Here is a 21,000-nt window from a genome sequence, read left to right as displayed (position 1 = left end):
TCAATTCTACAATTAAAACATATTTGCAGATATTGGTCATTAGTACAGTGAACTTTGGATTTTTCTCTCTGAACTATGTCAAAGATTTATTCATCAAGAGACTACAGGGAATGCCTCAGGCATCAATACAGCTACCAAATGCATTTATGTGTAGTAACGTTGATGAATGGGATTGAAAGACTTCAATAACAGAAACAAAAAAAAAGAAATTAGAAGAAAAAAAGGCCCAAACTACAGGCATCATATGCTATTCAGTAGATGCTAAGAGAGAAGAATAGCACTGAATTGTTCCACAGTGGATTAAAACTCAACACTGCAATACCCGAAACATATGAAATTCTTATTTTTAATGCAAACACTTTTAAAATGAAAATTTCATTTTTGACTGCAGTCAACATTCTGATTTATTTTGTTCTTCCCACCTTTAGAAAGAATGGCATGAAAGAGAGCTTGATCCCTCGATCTTCAGTCACAGCTTTCAGCTCTTTTCGTAGCTTCACAAGACGAGTTAAATCCACTTCATCACAGTAGCCAAAATGAGGAATTTTCAGAGCAACGGTCATGGTCTTTACCATAGACTTCTGGATCCCTGTAGTCAAAAAGTATCCAAGCTGTTTCCTGGCTGTTACGTTTTGTAAAGTTTGTTTACAGAATATTTAAGAATGAGAGCATTCCACGGATTTAGTTGTTTATATCTTAAAGGCTTACAATGAAAAAATCTTATCGAACTAATTCACATGTGAATTTTCATGGCTGAAATTGATTTACATGGAGCAATGACTGCAGCCAAATAGAATCTTTGAAAATGTCTTGCACCTTCTGCCCTTCATGCTTTAATGATTTCCCCATGCCCATCACTACATACTCTGCACAGAGAGCATCTCGTGTTTCTGGAATTGGCTGCTTGAAAACTTGCCACAGATGCTTGTGCCTTCTCATCTTTTTACCTAGAAGAAATGGGAAGTAGAAGGAACATTCCAGAAACCTTTGGCCATTGTTTCCAGCACTAGCAATGAGCTGAGTGAGAAATCCCCATACAAGAAACAGTAGATACTTTGTGCCACTTTCTGGCCAAGAAAACAAATATTTCAATGCACTGTACCACTGTATCTGTCCAGATCATCCACTTTTAAAAATTACAATTAAACTTAATGAATAATTTACAACATTCAGAACATGTTACCTTTAACTGGCTCAGTTCTATCTTTTCCAGTAAATGCCAACGTTGGAGTTATTGGTTTAGGAACCGGTGATGTCCCTTTAGGTTTTGATAGAACTGATTCTGGTGGAGGTGGACTAATCTCAGGTGACGGTGGTAAAATGGCCCCAGTTTGTTTAGCTAAGTAGTTCAGTATGTCCTCTTTGAGGATTCGTTCATCTTTTCCAGTCCCAACCACTTCACTTAGCTTTATCTGAATTTTAAAAAACACATTTAGTATTTGCTATTAAACTGTGTAACATAGATTACTAAGTTACTAACAGGTCAGTGGTGTTCTAACTGATGCTGTCACAGAGAGGAGGGTCACAAATTTGATGCAGCCCTGCTCTATGCATCACGCTGTTACGCTAAGCAAAGACAGAAATTGGAAAGACGTTGATAAATAACCATATTACAGGCTTGATAATAAAATTGAAATCATGGAATAGAAAGGGCAGCAGGGAAAGGACAAAACTGGCTAAGGGATGTAAAACAAAACATGGTGGTGAATTGCTGGCTTTCAGACATGAGTAGGTCTACATTGTCATTCTTTAAGGTGATAGTTATCTTAATAGTTCAAGTTTCATCAGACACCATGGGAAGGTATAGGGTCATCAGTTATTCACAGGGAAAGGAGGGAAAGGAGTTGAACATGCCCCATTAAATGAGTGGGAGTTCTTCAACACCAATATCAACTCCCACACATTCAATTTCCATCCTTGAACCCCTACTATCACCCTCTCCCATTACTGCCTTCTCCATCTCTACCTCACTCAACATTCTGATCTTCTCTTCCCTTCAAATCCTCCCCAACACCTCCACCCCAAAAATTGTCCCTCATGGAGCAAATTGATAAAAACAATAGGATTTCTTAAAACAAAACCAAAAACTCTATTCATAACAGAAAACAAAAATGCTGGAAATCACAGCAGGTCAGGCTGCATCCATGGACAGAGAGCAGGCTAACATTGAGTCTAGATGACTCTTCATCGGAGCTGACATGAAGTGATGTGACTTCACAATTTGGGGAGATTTGACTAAGCATTTAGTACTAGGAGAACAGTGTTCATAATATATGCTAATGGGATTAGGGTATAGAGCACTAGCCAAGAATAATAAAATCTAGAGGTAACAAAGGCATGAAAGAGAGTTTTTGCAGCAAAGAGGAGTTAGACTGGCCAATGTTACAGAGGTGGACAGTGAACCAACTTTTTAGTTTTAGATAGTTGTCGAAAAGAAGGATGGAGTCAATAGATAGGGAACCGAGTTTGTAAAGATGACTGAATGTAATAGCTTTGGTTTTCCCAACATTTAATTGCAGGAAATTTGCATCTGTGAGAAGCAATCTAACAATTTAGTAACATTTGAATAGCCAAGAGAGCTAGAGATAAGCCTTGTATGCATATCTGTAAAAACTAAAGCTACATTTTGGATGAAATTGAAAAAAGATGAGAAAGAAAGGATCCAGAATTGATCTTTAGAGGAAAACCAAGAGAAGTAACAACTTCAAAAAGACATAAGACATGCTGGTAGAATGGGTGAGTGCATTGCAATAGTGATTTTCATCTGCTATGTGAAATATGGTTCACTTTTGTAGGAAGAATGAAGAGAATAACACATGCTAAATGATCCAACTCTAAAAGATTGTGCACAAATTTTTGAAATGGCAGGACAGATTAACAAAGCATAATGTATTTCAAGTTGCATAGGTGCATGTATGGGTACAAAAGCCATGAAGTTATTGACATAACACATCTGTTTAGTCCCAACTGGAGTACGATGTCTAATTATGGGCACCACACATTAGTTGGTGGCATTGGTGAGGTATGATGAGATTTACTCCAATAGTTCTAGGACTAAGGGATTCGTTATATATTATATATTGTGGAGAGGCTGACGTTGTTCTCATTTATCAGAGAAACTTAAGCAGAGATTCAATTAATCTGTTTAAAATCATGAATTGCAGCAAAGGTCAATAGTCAGAGGAAGTGATTGGCCAAAGTTAAAGAGCTGACATGTGACACTACATACATAGGGTTTAGAATTCACTGCCTGAAAGGGTGTTGGATAAAGATTCAATAATAGCCTTCAAAATAGCACTGGAGAAGTTCTTTTTAGAATGATAGAACAAGATACGGGGCAAGTGAGGAGAATGGGACTATTTGAAAAACACTTTCAAGGTGCTGAAGCAGATTAAATTGGCTCAATGGCAATCTTTTCTGCTGTATTCAATTACTCTATGACATTTCTTTCCTTTACAGATCATTACCAACCTGTGGTATACTTCGAGAATTTTCTATTTTAATGAAGCTAGTCTGAACTACAACTTGGGCTGCAAATGTTACAATGAAACACTAAGAAACTGTCACTATTCAATGGGATCTGTATGAAGCCAAGAGATTTAATGGCAGTAAGAACTTTATGTGAACAATGATAACCTGTAAATCACTTCAGTTACAGTACAAAAACTTCTCATACAATAATCAGATAATCTGGACTCTTTGAAATAACAACCTAAACACTATTGTTTGGATCTGTTTTACGTGTGGTATCTTCTCAAACACTGACATTGCACTATTTAAAATCTTTTAGCATCCATGGCAACGTTTACATTAAGCGAATGCATTTCTGTAGGGTAGTTTTTCTTTTACAAAGAAGAGCACTGACAGCAAATAACATTGTATGCTTAATATACAATCTTAAATCAAAAACTTTTCACCGTATCCTAGAAACTGGAAAACCTTTCAAAAACAAGTATGTCGTTTTAGTCCAACAACAGATGTGAACCAGCCTTTTAGTGTCTGATAACAGGATAAGCAAAGGCCAACTTATCAAGAAAATGTCTCAAAACCTACATTGTTCTCCATGGCGAGTCTGCGTACAGCTGGTGTTGCTAATATTTTCTGCCCCTTTATCTCCTGGTGTGTGTGTTCCTCATTCAAGACTGCAGGAGCTTCAACAACATCTTGCTCCGGTACAACGTCTGCAATAAAAGCACACAGAAAACAATTATATTAGTTTTCTGCTAAAACCATAGAGTAATTTATACAATATTTTTGACCTGGTCCCTGCACAATGTTAGCCTATATATCTTTAATGATGTCTGCACAGATATTGAAATGCAAACTGTATCTGAGAGAGACAGCTGAACAATATAACAAAATTTGTCAGTTAAAACATGACTGCAAATGAAATGAATTACAATATGTGTAAACACTATTATGATTTAAAATGTTACAAGTTTATAAGATGAGCACAATGCATTTTCACTCATGGGGCTTGGGGTCTTAAACCTACCTGGGATACAATGACACGGACAACACAAGCCTGCATACAACTTCAAAAATTTGGACATCAATTTTGTGACCTTCATCTGAATAACTGCTGAGTGGGATACCATATGGTAAAAATCACATTGCTTGAATTTGATAACGGTGCTGTGAAGTTGAAGTTGGAGATAATGGTGAGACAGAAGCGGGAGAACATTAATTCTATCACTAATTGTACCCAAGTTGGCAGCGTTTTAAGTGGCAACTTACTAGAGAGTTTGATCTACATTTATATGTACTTGAACAACCAGAACGACTATCACAGAATCCATACAATGTGAAAGCAGGCTGTTCAGCCCACTGAGTTCACATCAACCCGAAGAACATCCCAGCCAAACCCAACCCCCCTCCCCCCCCCATCCTATCCCAAAACTCGGCAATTCCCATGGATAGTCTACCTACCCTGCACATTTTTGTAGGAAACCCACATAGATATGGGGAAAATGCACAAACTCCACACAACTGAGACTAGAATCGAACCCAGGTCCCTGCACTGTGAAGCAGCAGTGCTGAACAATGAGCCACAGTGTTGCCCCATACAGAACTGTAAAGGAGCTATACAACTAGTGAGGAATATGAAAATTGGCAATAGGTGCTTCTTTAAATATAAGGAGGAAGAGAGAGATCAAAGTGAACAAAGGCCCTTAGAAAATAAATCTGGGAGACAGTTTTAGAAAGAGGAAATAGCAGAGGAAATAAATAGATATTTTATATCAGTCTTTACAGTAGAAGATACTTCGAACATCCCATTAATAATAAAGAATATGGGAGAGAAATTAAGTACCATCACGACAGAAGAAGAATTTGACAAACAAATGGGGCTAATGGAAGTAAAGTTCCATGGCCCTGAAGGCTTATATCAGAGGATCCTAAAGGAGGTAGTTAATGCATGCATCAGTTGCAAAATTCCAAACATTGTTGGATTCCAGAGGAGTGTCAGAGGTTTGGAAAACTACTAATGTGACATCCTATTCAATAAGGGAGGGAGGCCAAAAGCAAGTAACTATAGGATGGAACCTAATATATTATTGTTGGAAAAGTACTGGAATCAATTACGAACGAAGTATTAACAGAACATTTGGAAAATCATAATCTAATTAACTTGAGACAGCATGCCTTCATGAAAGGAAAATTGCATTTGACTAATTTATTGGGGCTTTTCGAGGAAGTCTCAAGCAGAGTGGATAGAGGGGAACCAACAGACATGTTGTACTTGGGACTTCCAGAAGATGGTTGACAAGGTATCTCACAAAAGACTATGTTGTAAGATTTTGGCATGGATAGAGAATTGGCTGATATGCAAGAAACAGTAAGTGGGAATAATGGGTTATCTTTTTAAGTTGGAGACCCATGACCAGTGGATTTCCACAGGGATCAGTGCTGGGACTGCAACTGTTTACAGTATACATTAATGAGACAGAAAATGAATGTACTGGAGCCAAATTTGCAGATGAACTAAAATAGGTGGAAAGAAAGGTTGCAAAAGTGATACAAACAGTTTACAGAGAGATATCAATAGGTTACTTAAGTCAGCAAAAAATTGGTAAATGGAGTAAAAAGTGAGAAAATGCAAATTTGTTCATTTTGGAAGGGAGAATAAAAGAACAGAATATACCTTAAATGGAGAAAAACTGCAACACAAAAGAACTTGGGGATCCTTGTGCATAAAACACAGAAATCTAGCACACAGGTGCAGCGGGTAACCAGAAAGGCTAATGGAATGTTGGCCCTTATTTCAAGGGAGTTGGAGTGTAAGAGTAGAGAAGTCTTACTGCAATAATACAAGGTGCAGGTGAGACCACATCTGGAATAGTGACAGCAGTTTTGATCCCCTTATTTAAGGAAAAATATTATTTATTTGGAGAAAGTTCAAAGAAGGTTCAGTAGGATGATTCCTAGTCTTATGAGCACAGGCTGGGACTCCAGTCACTGGAGTTTAGAAAGATGAATAGTGATACAATTGAAACATGTAGGATTCTTAAGGAGCTTGACAGGGTCAATGCTGAGAGAATGTTTTCTCTCATGGAGAGTCTAGGACCAGAGGACATAGTTTCAGAATAAAAAAGGTGTCAATTTAATAGCATCATAAAGCATGGAAATAGACCCTTCTATCCACACCAACCATGTTCCCAAACTAAAATAGTCCCACTTGCCTCTTAGAGGTTTGAGTTTCTTTGGAACTCCTTGCCAGAGAGCTAAGGGGGCAGATCATTGCGTATATTTCAGGCTGAGACAGCTAGATTATTGATCATTAGGGGAATTAGGGAAAGGGCAGGAAAATTGACCTGAGGAATGCTGGATCAGTCATGATCCTATTGAATGGCAGAGCAGGCTCAATGAGCCAAAAAGCCTATTCCTGTTCCTGTTTCTTATGATCTTATGTTGCCACAAACCTGACTGAGTGTGCCTGATTAACACACTGCTGCTTTTTCACAAACTTTTTCATAGAGATTCGAAACTTAACACACAAAAGCTTGAATTCTCCATTTTCATTAAAGCTATATTCACAATTCCATGGATAGAGGGGTTACAGAATTCTGTTACAACCACGCAATATTAGAATATGAAAGTCTCTCTGGACTATCAGTTAGAAACACATTTTGTTGATCCAAGCATGAGTACATGATAGAGCAAAACACCAAGTATTGGATATAATGGTGTCTCATTAAAATTCAACAAGCTTGTTCTTCCGCTCCCCAGCAATGTTCAAGCAGAGCTATAGCACTATCAGTTACTTTGTAAACATCGCTCTATAAATCAATAGTGTTGTCCCATTAATTTGGCAACAACCATAATCACTGTTATTGTTCTAGTGAGATCTGTGCATGACAGACGATCAAGATCACTTGTAATGAGTACAATGTAGAAATACTGATGTACCACAGCTAATATGACAAATAAAGAAAGGTTATTTGTCTCAAAAAACCTTAGGTGGAACAGCTGTTAATACTGATTACAATTTATCCTTCTGGGCTTCATGTTCCAACTCACCTATTAGGCATGACCATTAGTTCAGTGCTTTTACTAACGAATAATTCAATTTAAAGGGATATTCAAGAATCTTAACTCCTAAAAATATTTATTGTCCCTAAAAGTATTCCAAACATGGAGCTATTAATCAAAGGCAAACATCATCAATTGCATTCTGTGCAGTAGCCAATAAAAAAAAGGGGCATCCAACTCTGCACCAATATCAAAGGGAAAAACAAGGATGACATCCTGCAAGCAGAATATAAGGAGCTAGGAAATAAATTACAAACCAGGACCTCAAACGTAGCAATCTAAGAATCACTCCCACTGCCACATGCTAATTAGATCAGGTAGATTAGAACAGACAGTTGAATAGACAGTTTCTGAAGGGATGATACAGGTGAGAGGAATGTAGATTCTTGAGGCATTGGGACCATTCCAAAGATAAGATCTGTACAAGCTGGATGGGTTCCACAGCAGCTGGACCTTGCAGAGGTGTTCACTAGTATTGTGGGAAAGGCTTCAAACAGCTTGGGGAAGGGAACGCGAGTTGGGAGACAGAGATGAGGGGAAGGAGGATGGAAATGAAAGATCGAAAAGTAGAAACCACAGGTGAAAGGCAGAATAAAACAAGGACCAGCAGCAAATAGGGCTGTAGTACAAAAAGGTACAAAAGTGTCAAAAAGACAAACTGAAAGATAACACATAGGAAAGCACAGAACATTCATAATAGTGCAGATAGATTAATAATGCAAATTATTGTAAATAGGTAAGATGTGATTGCCATACAGAGACAGGCCTACAGAGTGACCAAAGCAAGGAACTAAATATCCGAGAATTTTCAATCTTTAGGAATGACACCCATATTGTCACAAAAATTCTGGCGTAAATTCTGATGTGTGTCACAGTAATCATATTAGAGTTTAATCCACATATAGATTGCTCAAATCACATTTGCAATAACACTGTGGCAGGTGAATTCTTGGAGTGTGTACAGGTTTTTGTTTAGATCTGTACATTGACAAACAAACTAGGGAACAGGCTTTCCAAGATATGGTTTTGAGCAATGGGAGGAAGTTACTAATAATTTTATAAAAGCAAAATACTGTGAAGGAATGGTGGTAATTTGGAGTTCAAAATGCTGGAGAAGCTCAGCAGGTCTGGAAGCATCAGTAGAAAGAGAAACAGAGGTAACATTTCGGTCCAATGTGATTTTTTTCAAAGCTGGAAAATTATAGATTTTATGCTGGTGCCAAAGTGGGAGAAGGAGCAAGTGGAACAGATGATGAAGGCATTCAGAACAAAAGACAAAGGGAGAGGTAATGGCAGTAGAAGAGAGCTATAAATGCAGAAAATGTGTTTCTATTTGTGGTAAGAGATCCTTTAGGAAAGACAATGACCATAACAAGAAGGAACTCTCCCTCAGGACAGAAAGGGAAGTTTCCAATCTGAAACTAGGGTCTTAAATCTGATCAAAGGAAACCTTTAAGGTATGAGAAGTGAATTGGCTGTGATAGATTAGGTAGGTTTATTAAAGGCATAACAGCAGTTAGGCAACGGCTAATATATAAGGAATGAATACATGCATTGGAACAGTTAAACACTCCTTTCAGGAGAAAGAGCACAAAGGGAAAAGTGGCCCAACTATGGCTAAACAGAAAACTTAGGAATATTATTAGATACAAAGATAAAGCATATACAATTGCTAGAAAAAGCAATACTGAGGAATGGGAGCAGTTTAGAATTCAGCAAAGGAGACTAATTTGGAAGGGAAAATAGTATACTTGCAAAAAGTATAAAAACATACAGTAAGCTTCTCCATAAATACATAAAATAAAATGATTAGAGATAACAAATGCACACAAAAGGGACATCTCATTGAATCCTGTAGACTGGTGCTAATTAACTATGTTTCCTCAATTTCTTTTCCACCAACTATAACATGCATGTTTGTTTGGCTGTGTTAGGAGTTTAAAAATAAGTTAGTTTCAGCTAGTGGAGTTATACACGTAATTCAGATTTATTTTGTCTATAGTTAGAATTGATTTATTAGTAATAAATATTCGATCATTTTAAGTATAGAAAGCTGGTCAGTGTATTCTATCAGATTATACTGAGTCTATCCGTCAAGTAAAGTCGAGACTGAGTCATTCAATTAAATTTTGAATTTTTGTGATGACCCGGAGAGTAGTGGGGCTCAAGTATCTGTGCACTTTCCAAAACTGGTCATGAAACCAGTGTCTAGTATAACCAAAACATAACTTCCTTGTTTCGTCTTCAGTTCTCCTCACAATAAACAATAACATTCTACTGGCGTTCCTATTTACTTGCTGTCCTTGCATAGAAGCCTTTTGTAATTTGTGCTATAGGATACCTAGAACCCTCTGCCATCCCTGACCAATTAGACAAATAAGAGTCACACAGCATGAAAACAGACCCTTTGGTCCAACTTGTTCAGGCTGACCAGAAATCCTAAATTAATGTAGTCCCATTTGCCAGCATTTGGACCATATCCCTCTAAACTCTTCCTATACTCATCCAGGTGCCTTTTAAATGTTGTAATTGTACCAGCCTCTACCACTTTCTCTGGCAGCTTGTTCCACACATGCACCACCCTCTGTGTGAACAAGTTACCTCTTAGGTCCCTTTTAGATCTTTCCCCTCTCACCTTAACCTTATACCCTCTAGTTTTGGACTTGCCTACCCTGGGAAAAAGACCTTGGCTATTCATCCCATTCCTAATTTTAATAAACCTATATAAGGTCACTCCACAGCCTCCGACACTCCAGGGAAAATAGCCCCCGCCTCTCCCTATAGCTCAAACTCTCTAACCCTGGCAACATCCTTGTGAATCTTTTCTGAATCCTTCAGGCTTTACAACATCCTTCCTATAGCAGGGAGACCAGGATTGCATACAATATTCCAAAAGTGGCCTAACCAATGTCCTGTATAGCTGCATATGATCTCCCAACTCCTGTACTCAATGCACTGATCAACAGCAAGCATACCCCAAATGCCTTCTTCACTATCCTGTCTACCTGTGACTCCACTTTCTAGGAACTATGAACCTACACTCTCCAGGACCTTACCATTAAGTAAGAGTAAATGTTGTGCCTTGATTTGCCTTTCCAAAATGCAGCATATCACATTTATCTAAATTAAAGTCCATCTGCTACTCCTTGGCCCATCTGATCAAGGTCCCATTATACTGAGGTAACCTTCTTCGCTGTCCATTACACCTCCAATTTTGGTGTCACCTGCTAACTTACTAACCATACCTCCAATGGTCACATTCAAATAATTTATATAAAATGACAGAAAGCAGTGGACTCAGCATCAATCCTTATGGCACACCACTCATTACAGGCCTCCAGCCTGACAAGCAACCTTCCACCTCCACCCTCTGTCTTCTACCTTCGAGTCAGTTCTGTATCCTAATGGCTAGCTCTCACTGTATTCTGTGTGACCTAACCTTGTCAGCTGGTCTACCATGAGGAATCTTGTCGAATGCCTAACTGAAGTCCATATAGATCAAGTCCACCACTCTGCCCTCATCAATCCTCTTTGTTACTTCTTCAAAAAACTCAATCAAGTTAATGAGACATTATTTCCCATGCAAACAGCCATATTGACTATCCTGAATCAGTCCTTGCCTTCCCAAATACATGTAAATCCTGTCCCTCAAAATTCTCACCAACAACTTATCCACTGTCAGGCTCACAGGTCAATAGTTCACTGGCTTTTCCTTACCACCTTTCTTAAGTATGGCACCATGTTAGACAACCTTCAGTCTTCTAGCACCTCATCTGTGGCTATTGATGATAAAAATATCTCAGCAAGGGGCCCAGCAATCACTTTCTTAGCTTCCCACAGAGTTCCGAGTACACCTGATCAAGTCCCAGGGATTTATCCATCTTTATGTGGTTTAAGACATCCAGCGGTTCCTCCTCTCTAATATGACATTTTTCAAGCTGTCGCTATTTATCTTTCCAAGTTCTCTAGCTTCCATATCCTTCTCCACAGAAAACACGGATGCAAAATAGTGTTTAGTATCTGCCCCATCTCTTAGGGTTCCACACATAGATGGCCTTGCTGATCTTTAAGTGGCCCAATTCTCTCCCTGGCTACCCTTTTGTCCTTAATGCATTTGTAGAATCCCTTCGGAGTCTCCTTAACCCTAATTGCCAAAGCTACCTCATGTTCCTTATTGCTCTGCTGATTTTCCTCTTAAGTATACTTCTACTGCCTTTACAGTTTCTAGGGATTCACTTGATCCCTACGTCTATACCTGACATATACTTCCTTCTTTCGCTTGACCAAAATGTCCAAGGAAGTTATTTTGTGTGGAACTGAGAAATAAGAAAGGGATGATCACCTTATTGGGATTGTACTAAAGATCCCACAATAAGCAGTGGGAAATTGAGAAACAAATTTGTAAGGAGATCTCAGATATCTGTAAGAACATCAGGGTGGTAATGGTCAGAGATTTTAACTTTCCAAACATAGACTTGGACTGACATAGTTTTAAGGGCTTGGATGGAGAATAATTTGTTAAATGTGTATGAGAAAATTGGATGTACCTTCTAGAGAAGGTGCAAAACTTGAACTACTCTTGTGAAATAAGGCAGGGCAGGGGACTAAGGTGTCAGGTGGGGAGCACTTTAGGGGCCAGTGACCATAATTCTATCAGTTTTTAAATAGTGATGAAAAGGAAAGACCGGATATAAACGTCAAAGTTCTAAATTGGAGGAAGGCCAATTTTGACAGTATTAGGCAAGAACTTTCAAAAGTTGATTGGGGGCAGAAATTTGCAGGTAAAGGAACTGCTGGGAAGTGAAAAGCCTTCAAAAAAGAGATAACAAGAGTCCAGAGAGAGTATGTTCTGGTCAGAGTAAAGGGCAAGGCTGGTAGGTGCAGGCAATGCTGGATGACTAGAGAAATTGAAGTTTTGGGAAAAAAAAGCTTCTTTTTATTCTCCCTACCAAAAGGGAAATTTACACGCTTCCTCACATTGTACTCCATTTGTCAGACCTTCTCCCATACACATAACCGATCTATATCTTTTTGTAGTCACCTAACATCATCTTCACAAATCCCTTTTCTAACGTCCTTTCTGTCATCGGTAAATTTAGTAAACATATCATCCCACCCTTTCATCCAAGTCTTGTAAACAGTTGAGATCCGAGAACTGATCCCTGTTCCAACCACACAGGTCCAAGTTAAATCTTGCTTAACAGAAAAGGACCCATTAATGTCTATTCTCTGCTTTCTGTTAGCCAGCCAGTGTTCGATTGATACTAATTTACTATCCACTATACCATGAGCTTTTATAACCTGCAATATCCTTCCTTGTGACAATTTATTAAAACACATTCTAAAATTTCAAAGTACAGTACATCGTGGTTCTGCCTTACTCACAGCATGTTATTTCCTCAAACGAATTCTAATAGATTCGTTAAACATGATTGCCCTTGCACAAATCCACAATTCCAAGTAGTCAGAACCTATCCAAGAAGCTTGCTAGATATTATTTTTTAAAAACTTCTAACATTTTCCTTGTGCCTGTGGTTTCCTGATTCCTGTTTGCCTCCCTTTTTGAATAAGCGAGTTAAATTTGTGATCTTCCAGTCTAATGGGACTTAAACTGAATCTAAGGAGTTTTGAAAAATTAAATTAACTTGCTTGATAGTTCTTTAAAGACTTTAGGATGAAATCCATTGAAACCTGGGTATTTGTTAGTCCACAGCTCCAACAATTCATTCAGTACCACCTCTCTGGTGATTTCGGTTTTCCTCAGTTCCTCATCACCAACCCTCACCATTTCCAAATGTATAGCTGTTACTTGAATATTCCTTTTCTGTAAAGTCAGATGCAAAACACCTGAACAATTAGTCACCTGTCATGTTATTTTCTATTATCAATTCTGCAAACTCACTTTCTATTGCACTAACCCTTAATTTATTCACATTTTTTTCTTAAAATATACAAACTCTTACAATCTCTTAAATTTCTGGCTAGCTTTCATTAATACTTTCATTTTTCTCTCCCTATTAATTGTTCTTGACAAAGTGTCCAATCATCTGACCTGACACCTGTCCTTGCACAATTATATACTTATTTTAATATCCTTCTAGTAAATTATGGATGACGGGTTTGTACTTCAAATTTTTTTTTATTCACTGGAATCTATATATTTTCTGTATTCTGAAATATCCCCTTAAATATTTACCACAGCATCCTTATTCACTTATTCTTCAAACTAATTTGCTAATTCATTTCAACCAGTTCTGCTTTCATACCCTCAGAATTGTCCTTATTAAGTTTTTATAAGTAGTCTCAGGCTTGCAAATCTTTCAACAGAATGGAAAACTCAATTTTATTATGGTTACTGCTAGCTAGGGGCATCTTCACTATGAGAGTATTAATTAGTCCTATTATATTGCACAATACCTTAGCCATTTGGATACAGAACTGGCTTGAAGGTAGAAAACAGAGGGTGGAGGGTTGCTTTTCAGACTGGAGGCCTGTGACCAGTGGTGTGCACCAAGGATTGGTGCTAAGTCCACTACTTGTTTGTCATTTACATAAATTATTTGGATGTGATCATAGGAGGTATTGTTAGTAAGTTTACAGATGACACCAAAATTGGAGGTGTAGTGGACAATGAAGGTTACCTCAGGATAAAATGGGATATTGATCAGATGGGCCAATGGGCTGAGGAGTGGCAGACGGAGCTTAATTTAGATAATTGCGAAGTGCTGCATTTTAGGAAAAGAAATCAGATCAGGACTAATACACTTAATGGTAAGGTCCTAAGGAGTGTTGCTGAACAAAGAGACCTTGGTGTGCAGGTTCATTGCTCCTTGAAAGTAGAGTCGCAGATAGATAGGACAGTGAAGGAGGTGTTTAGTATGCTTTCCTTTATTGGTCAGTGCATTGAGTATAGGAATTGGGAGGTCATGTTGCGGCTGTGCAGAATAATAGTTAGGCCACTTAGATTAGATTAGATTCCCACGCAGACACGGAGAGAATGTGCAAACTCCACACAGACAGTCACCCAAGGCTGGAATCGAACCTGGGTCCCTGGAGCTGTGAGGCAGCAGTGCTAACCACTGAGTCACTGTGCCGCCCACTTTTGGAATACTGTGTGCAATCACGGTCTCCTTCCTATCAAAAGGATGTTGTGAAACTTGAAAGGGCTCAGAAAGGATTTACAAGGATGTTGCCAGGGTTGGAGGATCTGAGCTACAGGGAGAGGCTGAACAGGCTGGCGCTGTTTTCCCTGGAGCATTGGAGGCTGAGGGGTGAACTTGCAGAGGTTTATAAAATTAAGAGGGGCATGGATAGAATAAATAAACAAAGTCTTTTCCATGGTGCAAGGGAGTCCAGAACTAGATGGCATAGGTTTAGGGTGAGAGGGGAAAAATATAAAAAAGACCTAAGGGGCAACCTTTTCACGCAGAGGATGGTGCCTGTATGGAATAAGCTGCCAGAGGAAGTGGTGGAGGCTGGTACAATTACAGCATTTAAAAGGCAACTGGATGGGTATATGAATAGGAGGGGTTTAGAGGGATATGGGCTAAGCGCTGGCAAATGGAACTAGTTTAGTTTAGGATAACTGGTTGGCATGGATGAGTAGGACCGAAGGGTCTGTTTCCATGCTGTACATATCCATGACTCTAATATAGCTTGCTCTCCCACAGGTTTCAGAACATGCTATTTGAAGAAACTATCACAAATACAAATTTATGAATTCTTTATCCGGTACCTTTGTCTATCTGAGTTTTCCAGTTTATGTATATACTAAAATATCCCATGTTTACCACCATGTTTTTCTGAAAAGTTCCCATTATTTCCTTCTTCATGCTCCACCCTACCATGTACACAAAACCAGAAGTACTTCTTGCCTTTATCATATCTCCACTCAAATCGTTTCCACATACTGGGTCTTTAAGCTTAGGGTCATCCCTCTCTATTAACAAATGCCACCTTTCCATCTTTTCCTTGTTTCCTATTTTAAGTGCCTGTACCCTTCAATACGCAGGTACCAATCTATGTCATCCTACAGTTATGTCTAATGGATACCAGATCATACTTATTCACTTCTATTTGCACTGTCAGGTAATCTGTTTTCTTCTAATGTTAGTTACATGCATTCAGATATAGAATCTTTAGGTTTATCCTTTTTGTCACCTTTTCTGTTGGTTTTAAAAACGTCAAAATAGGAGTAGGACATTCAGCCCTTGAATGTCCTGCTCTGGACATTCAATTTGATTGTGACTGATCAATCAACTCAATACCATGTCTCACTTTCGCTCTCTGCCCTTTGACTCTATTAGCCCCAGTGCTATATTTAACCCCTTCTTAAAAACATCCAATATTTTTGTCTCAACCACTTTCTGTGGCAAAGAATTACATAGGTTCACCACTCTCTGGATGAAGACATTTCTCCTTATCCCATTCTTAAATGGCCCAACCAATACCCTTAAACTGTGATCTTTGGTTCTGAACTCTCCAGTCCTCAGCAACATCCTTCCTATGTTTACCCTATCTGGTCCTTTTAGAACTTTATTGGTTTCGATGGGATCCCTCATCATTGTTCTAAACTCCACTGAATGCACTCCTAATCAATCCAGTCTTCCTTCATATATCGATCCCGCCATCTCAAAAATCAGTATGCATTCCCTCCATAGGAAAAACATTCTTTCTCAGACCAAAACTGCACAAAATACTCTAGATGTAGTTTCATCACGCCCTGTACTCAAATCCTCTCACTAAGAAGTCCAACAAACCATTTGCGTTCTTCACTACCTGCTGCACTTGCATGCTTACTTTCACTTTAGGTTTGTACTTTTCATTGACTTTGCATCCCGTTTATCATTTCCTGAATTAATATTTTTCTCTTGTGCCTCGAGTCTTCGATTTGCCACGCGAATTACATCTTCCTAAATGTGATCACTTGCCCCTACTACAGAGAAACCTTGATTATCCGAATATCAATTATCTGAATATCAGATTATCTGAAGGAGATCGTGAGGTCCCGATAGAAACATTTGATCAAAGACGTGTTTCCAACACTGATCGCGTCTTTTGTTCACAGTGATTAAAAAGTGAACTCGGCTTACTGAAATGCTGCCGAGAACAATCCTGGATATCGATGGGAGCCCAGTCACCGTCTCCAAATGACGCACCTCCCGCCATCTCTCTCTCCCCACACAGTTTCCCTGGAGTTCCCACAGGCATGTACCCTAATCCCCCTTTACCCAGATAATCTCTCCAACATTGTCCTGTATAGGGAAAAGGTGGAACCTGTGAAAAATTTGCATTAAAAACTTGTGCTTGTGTGTGTGTTATTTGGAGACTCAGTCCCAAAAGGCAGTAGCAGTCTTGTTATTGGTGTCCAGTCTGGCACCCCAGAAAGGGGGTGGGAGCAGACATGGTGGTGCACGGGGGTGGGGGCATGTGGGGGGCAGTACTGGACGGGATTGGAGGTGGGCGGGAGTGGGGGGGAAGGGGGGCGATGTTGGGTTGGGGGCAGTGTTGGACAGGTTTGGGGGAGGGGGCGAATAGGGCCGCGGCAAGGCGGCAGTGTTGGATGGGGTTGGGGGGTAGGAGGGGGCGGGGCTTGCACATGGTGAGCTGCTGTCTAGTCTCCTGAATTGTGAGTGGACTTAACAGAAAACTCCGAGCCCCAGAGGAAAGGCATTGAATCAATTAACTGAATAATCAATTATCTGAACAAAACAGTGCTTGCCCATCTCATTTGGATAATCGAGGTTCCTCTGTATTTTGTTTAAATCCTTTCTACTTCCCTCATTATGCAGCTGCCAGAATACCAGCCCCTGCACATTTCAGGTGGAGACCGTTTGTCAGTACAGATCCCACTTTCCCCAGAGCTGTTGCCTGTGCTCTACAAACCGGAACCCACTTCTCTTAGACTGGTCTTTGAGTCACACAATCATCGATAATCTGATTGGCCAATGCCAATTTGCAGTCAAGTAACTCAAATAATAATCCCGATTATGACTTCTGAGGTTCTACCTTGTAATTTAGTGCTTAGATCCTTGAATGACCATGTAGAATCTCCTTCTTTGTCATGCACATGCTTTTGGTAATTCTTTGGACCATGATGACTGGTACCTCCTCCTTCTTTTGCAAATTCTTCTCCAGTCTGGAGCGGATGTCCTAAACCCTGGCACCAATAGGCAACACTGCGGTTTGGATTCACTCCTTGTTGCAGAGACTGGTAAATTGCTCTGTATAACTGTCCCCTATTACCACAATATTTCTTTCTGTCCCTTCCACTTGAATGGTCTCCTGTAGCATAGTCATGCATCCACCTCCAGCCCCATTTCTAATCCAAAAAAAAAGGAATTTCAAACCCTATAGACAATTACAAAGGCTAATGCAGCTGACCTCGGGGTTCCCTCACTTGCCTCATTCGCAGTCCTTTCCCTGAAATCTAACCGAATCGCTAGAGGTGTCTCTGCCTCCAAATACTAAAGAATCCACCTAAAAGGATGTGGTGTAGTGTTCGGTTTTCAGACTTAAAACAATAATCTCCGATGTGAGTGTAACTTTGGCTCAAACACTGACTTCCGATATATTTGTCCTGAATCAAACTGGCAGCCAGCAGCTCCAACATTCTGCAACTGTGACTCGTCACTTGTTTTGCCATTTTTAATGTGTTGTAATTAGCTGCTAAATTAATTTAATAATTTATATATTTCCTTTTGTTTTTACATACTTTATTAACCTTGCCATTATTATTATATTTCAATCCCTAGGAATGGAATAAACCGTAGTTACTTAGAGGATACTCACCAAATAACTAGCTTCTTCACATGTAGCAGAGAACACTAAGCAAAAATTCTTCATCAAATCAAAATTAAGAGAACTTCTTACAGGCAGCCTCACATTTGCTTATCAACTCAAGTTTTCATAATTGAAACTCGTGCTTCATTTCAAGATTTTTCATCTCTTACTTTCTTTATTTCTTTCCCAATCTCTTTCATCCCTTGCTAATTTTTCTCTTTCTAAGTCAATCTTTCTTAATTCTACTTATTTTTAAATTCTAACCAGCTGTTCTCAATCACTGTTGGAACTTGACCTTTCCTCCTTTAGCCCCAGATGGCCAGTCAATTCTTCAAGGATCCCATCATCCTTAGCTCCTGATCATATGTTAATCCCATTAGTTTTACATTTCGTAAATTGTCTTTTCACACTATTTCAAGTTTAAAGAGTTATATTGTCTCTCAAAAGCATGAACCTCAAAAGTTACCCATGTTGATTTCCCATAAAACATAGAAAAGATGAATATCATACATTGCTTCTTTAAATGCTGGTAAATTCCAAAGAAGTGGTGTTAATGTCTCTAGGCTTAATCTCAGTTGTGCTGTCAATTTTGTTAAGATCCACATGGGGAGCCATAAAGAAAACAACTAAACTTACTGATTCACCACCAAGGAAGAAATAACCAAAAAGTTCTACATTTTGCAGCTTTAACATGACTTAGAACTAACATAAAGCAAACTTCAATTAACAGACAAATGACACTTCAAATAAAAAGATTAATTAACTAGGCAATATAACGTATGTCTTATGCAGGCACATGTTTTAGAACACAAGTGTGGCAGTATGTAACAATACAGTTTCACAATACATGCTTGAATCATGCAGGTGAGATCAGTTCTATCCAGCAAGAGTTTTCACCTTTAAGTTTCATGGATACTTTTATTGCTACAAAGGCTTCGACAAACTTTCTCCTCCTCAAGCCACAATAACCTCAATAAAGTAGTTTTCCAAAGATCCTTTTCAATCAATCTACCACTTAATATATTGATTTCACATGAGAAAATACCCAGCTGTTTATAGCTTTCCAGATTTTAGACCAGTTTGCAGAACTAGGAGAAAATGGGGACTGCAGATGCTGGAGATCAGAGTCGAGAGTGTGTGCTGGAAAAACACAGCTGGTTAGGCAGCATCCAAGGAGCAGGAGAATCAACGTTTCAGGCATAAGCTCTTCATCAAGCCTTTCCTGATGAAGGGCTTATGCCCGAAACGTCGATTCTCCTGCTCCTCGGTTGCTGACCAGCTGTGCTTTTCCAGCACCACACTCTCTACCCAGCTTGCATTACTGTTAAGCTTTATGCGGAGCAATATTGAGAGAAATTCATTTCTCCTTCGCTCAAGATTTTGCGATATTTCTTTTTCTGTTTGCTTTCTCTCTGTGTCTGTAACTACATGCTAATTGCTTTCATCATTCAGCTCGGTGGCTTTGTGTCTGGCAGTCACCTGCTTTGTTTCTCAACTTCCTTCATGGTGATAATGCTTCCAGGGTTGACAGGTCACATGGACCAGTATTTCTTTCTGTCCAAGGAAATTACAATTGATCCTTTATAATTGATGTAAACTCTGAAGTCCTATAAGCATTTTTCAAAAAAAATGCCTCCGATCTTTTAAATAAATAATCTTTAAATAGTCTGTCCTGCTTTCAGTTCAAAGGTATTCATACTAGTGATACATAAAGATCTAATTCTGGCCTCAATTACATTCCCAGTTCTTACCACATCATCATTGGTAGCCATGCCTTCAGTCATCTAGGCCCTAAGTTCACAAATTGGTATAATGTATACTAATAATAAAATAATGACTAGAGTAAGATTAGGGCAAAGAAAGATAGGAGTGAAAAGTTGTGTGTGGAATCTGAGGACATGGGGAAGTGCTTAATGAATATTTTTCGTAAGCATTCACATTGGAAAAGGGCAATGTTAGTGAGAATACGGAGATACAGGCCACTAGATTAGATGGGATTGCAGTTGACAATGAGGAGGTTTTAGCAATTTTGGAAGATCTGAAAACAAATAAGACCCTGGGCCAGATAGGATTTATCCTTGGATTCTCTGGGAAGCCAGGGAGGAGATTGCAGAGCCTTTGGCTTTGAAATTAATATCATCCTTGTCAACAGGCACAGTGCAAGAGGCTGGAGGATAGCAAATGTTGTTCCCTTGTTTAAGAAGGGGAGTTGAGCCAACCCTGGTAATTATAGGCCAGTGAGCCTTACTTCAGTTATGGGTAAGGTGTTGGAAAAGATTATAAGAGATAGGATTTATAATAATCTGGAAAGGAATAATTTGATTAGAGACAGTCAACACGGTTTTGTGAAGGGTAGGTCATGCCTAACTAACCTTATTGAGTTCTTCGAGAAGGTGACAAAACAGGTGGATGAAGGTAAAGCTGTTGATGGCCTGCAGTAAGGTGTTTGATAAAGTTCCACACGGTAGACTATTGTACAAAATACAGAGTTTCGATATTGAAGGTGAGTTAGCGAATTTGATAAGAAATTGGCGAGCTGAAAGAAGACAGAGGGTTGTGGTTGATGGGAAATATTCATCCTGGAGCTCAGTTACTAGTGGTGTGCCACAACGATCTGTTTTGGGGCCACTGCTGTTGTCATTTTTATAACTGATCTGGATGTGGGTGTAGAAGGATGGGTTAGTAAAT

The 21,000-nt window shown here is 39.1% G+C and overlaps 1 protein-coding gene across 3 annotated transcripts in view; it reads right to left on the bottom strand.

Moving 5' to 3' along the window:
* dbt (dihydrolipoamide branched chain transacylase E2) overlaps window positions 1-21,000 on the bottom strand; it is an 81,587-nt gene that overhangs the window by 32,032 nt on the left and 28,555 nt on the right. For all 3 annotated transcript variants that reach the window (XM_072573779.1, XM_072573777.1, XM_072573776.1), the window contains exons 5-7: window positions 4,054-4,181; window positions 1,184-1,412; window positions 423-589 (exon numbers count right to left, since the gene is read on the bottom strand). In XM_072573779.1, the coding sequence (XP_072429880.1) occupies window positions 423-589; window positions 1,184-1,412; window positions 4,054-4,181 (524 nt within the window). The remainder of the gene's footprint in view (window positions 1-422; window positions 590-1,183; window positions 1,413-4,053; window positions 4,182-21,000) is intronic.

This window comes from Chiloscyllium punctatum, chromosome 7, assembly GCF_047496795.1.
Source record: "Chiloscyllium punctatum isolate Juve2018m chromosome 7, sChiPun1.3, whole genome shotgun sequence".
NCBI classification, from domain to species: Eukaryota; Metazoa; Chordata; class Chondrichthyes; order Orectolobiformes; family Hemiscylliidae; genus Chiloscyllium; species Chiloscyllium punctatum.
The sequence above is the reverse complement of the archived record's forward strand: the minus strand, read 5'-3'. Positions and strand labels throughout refer to the sequence as shown.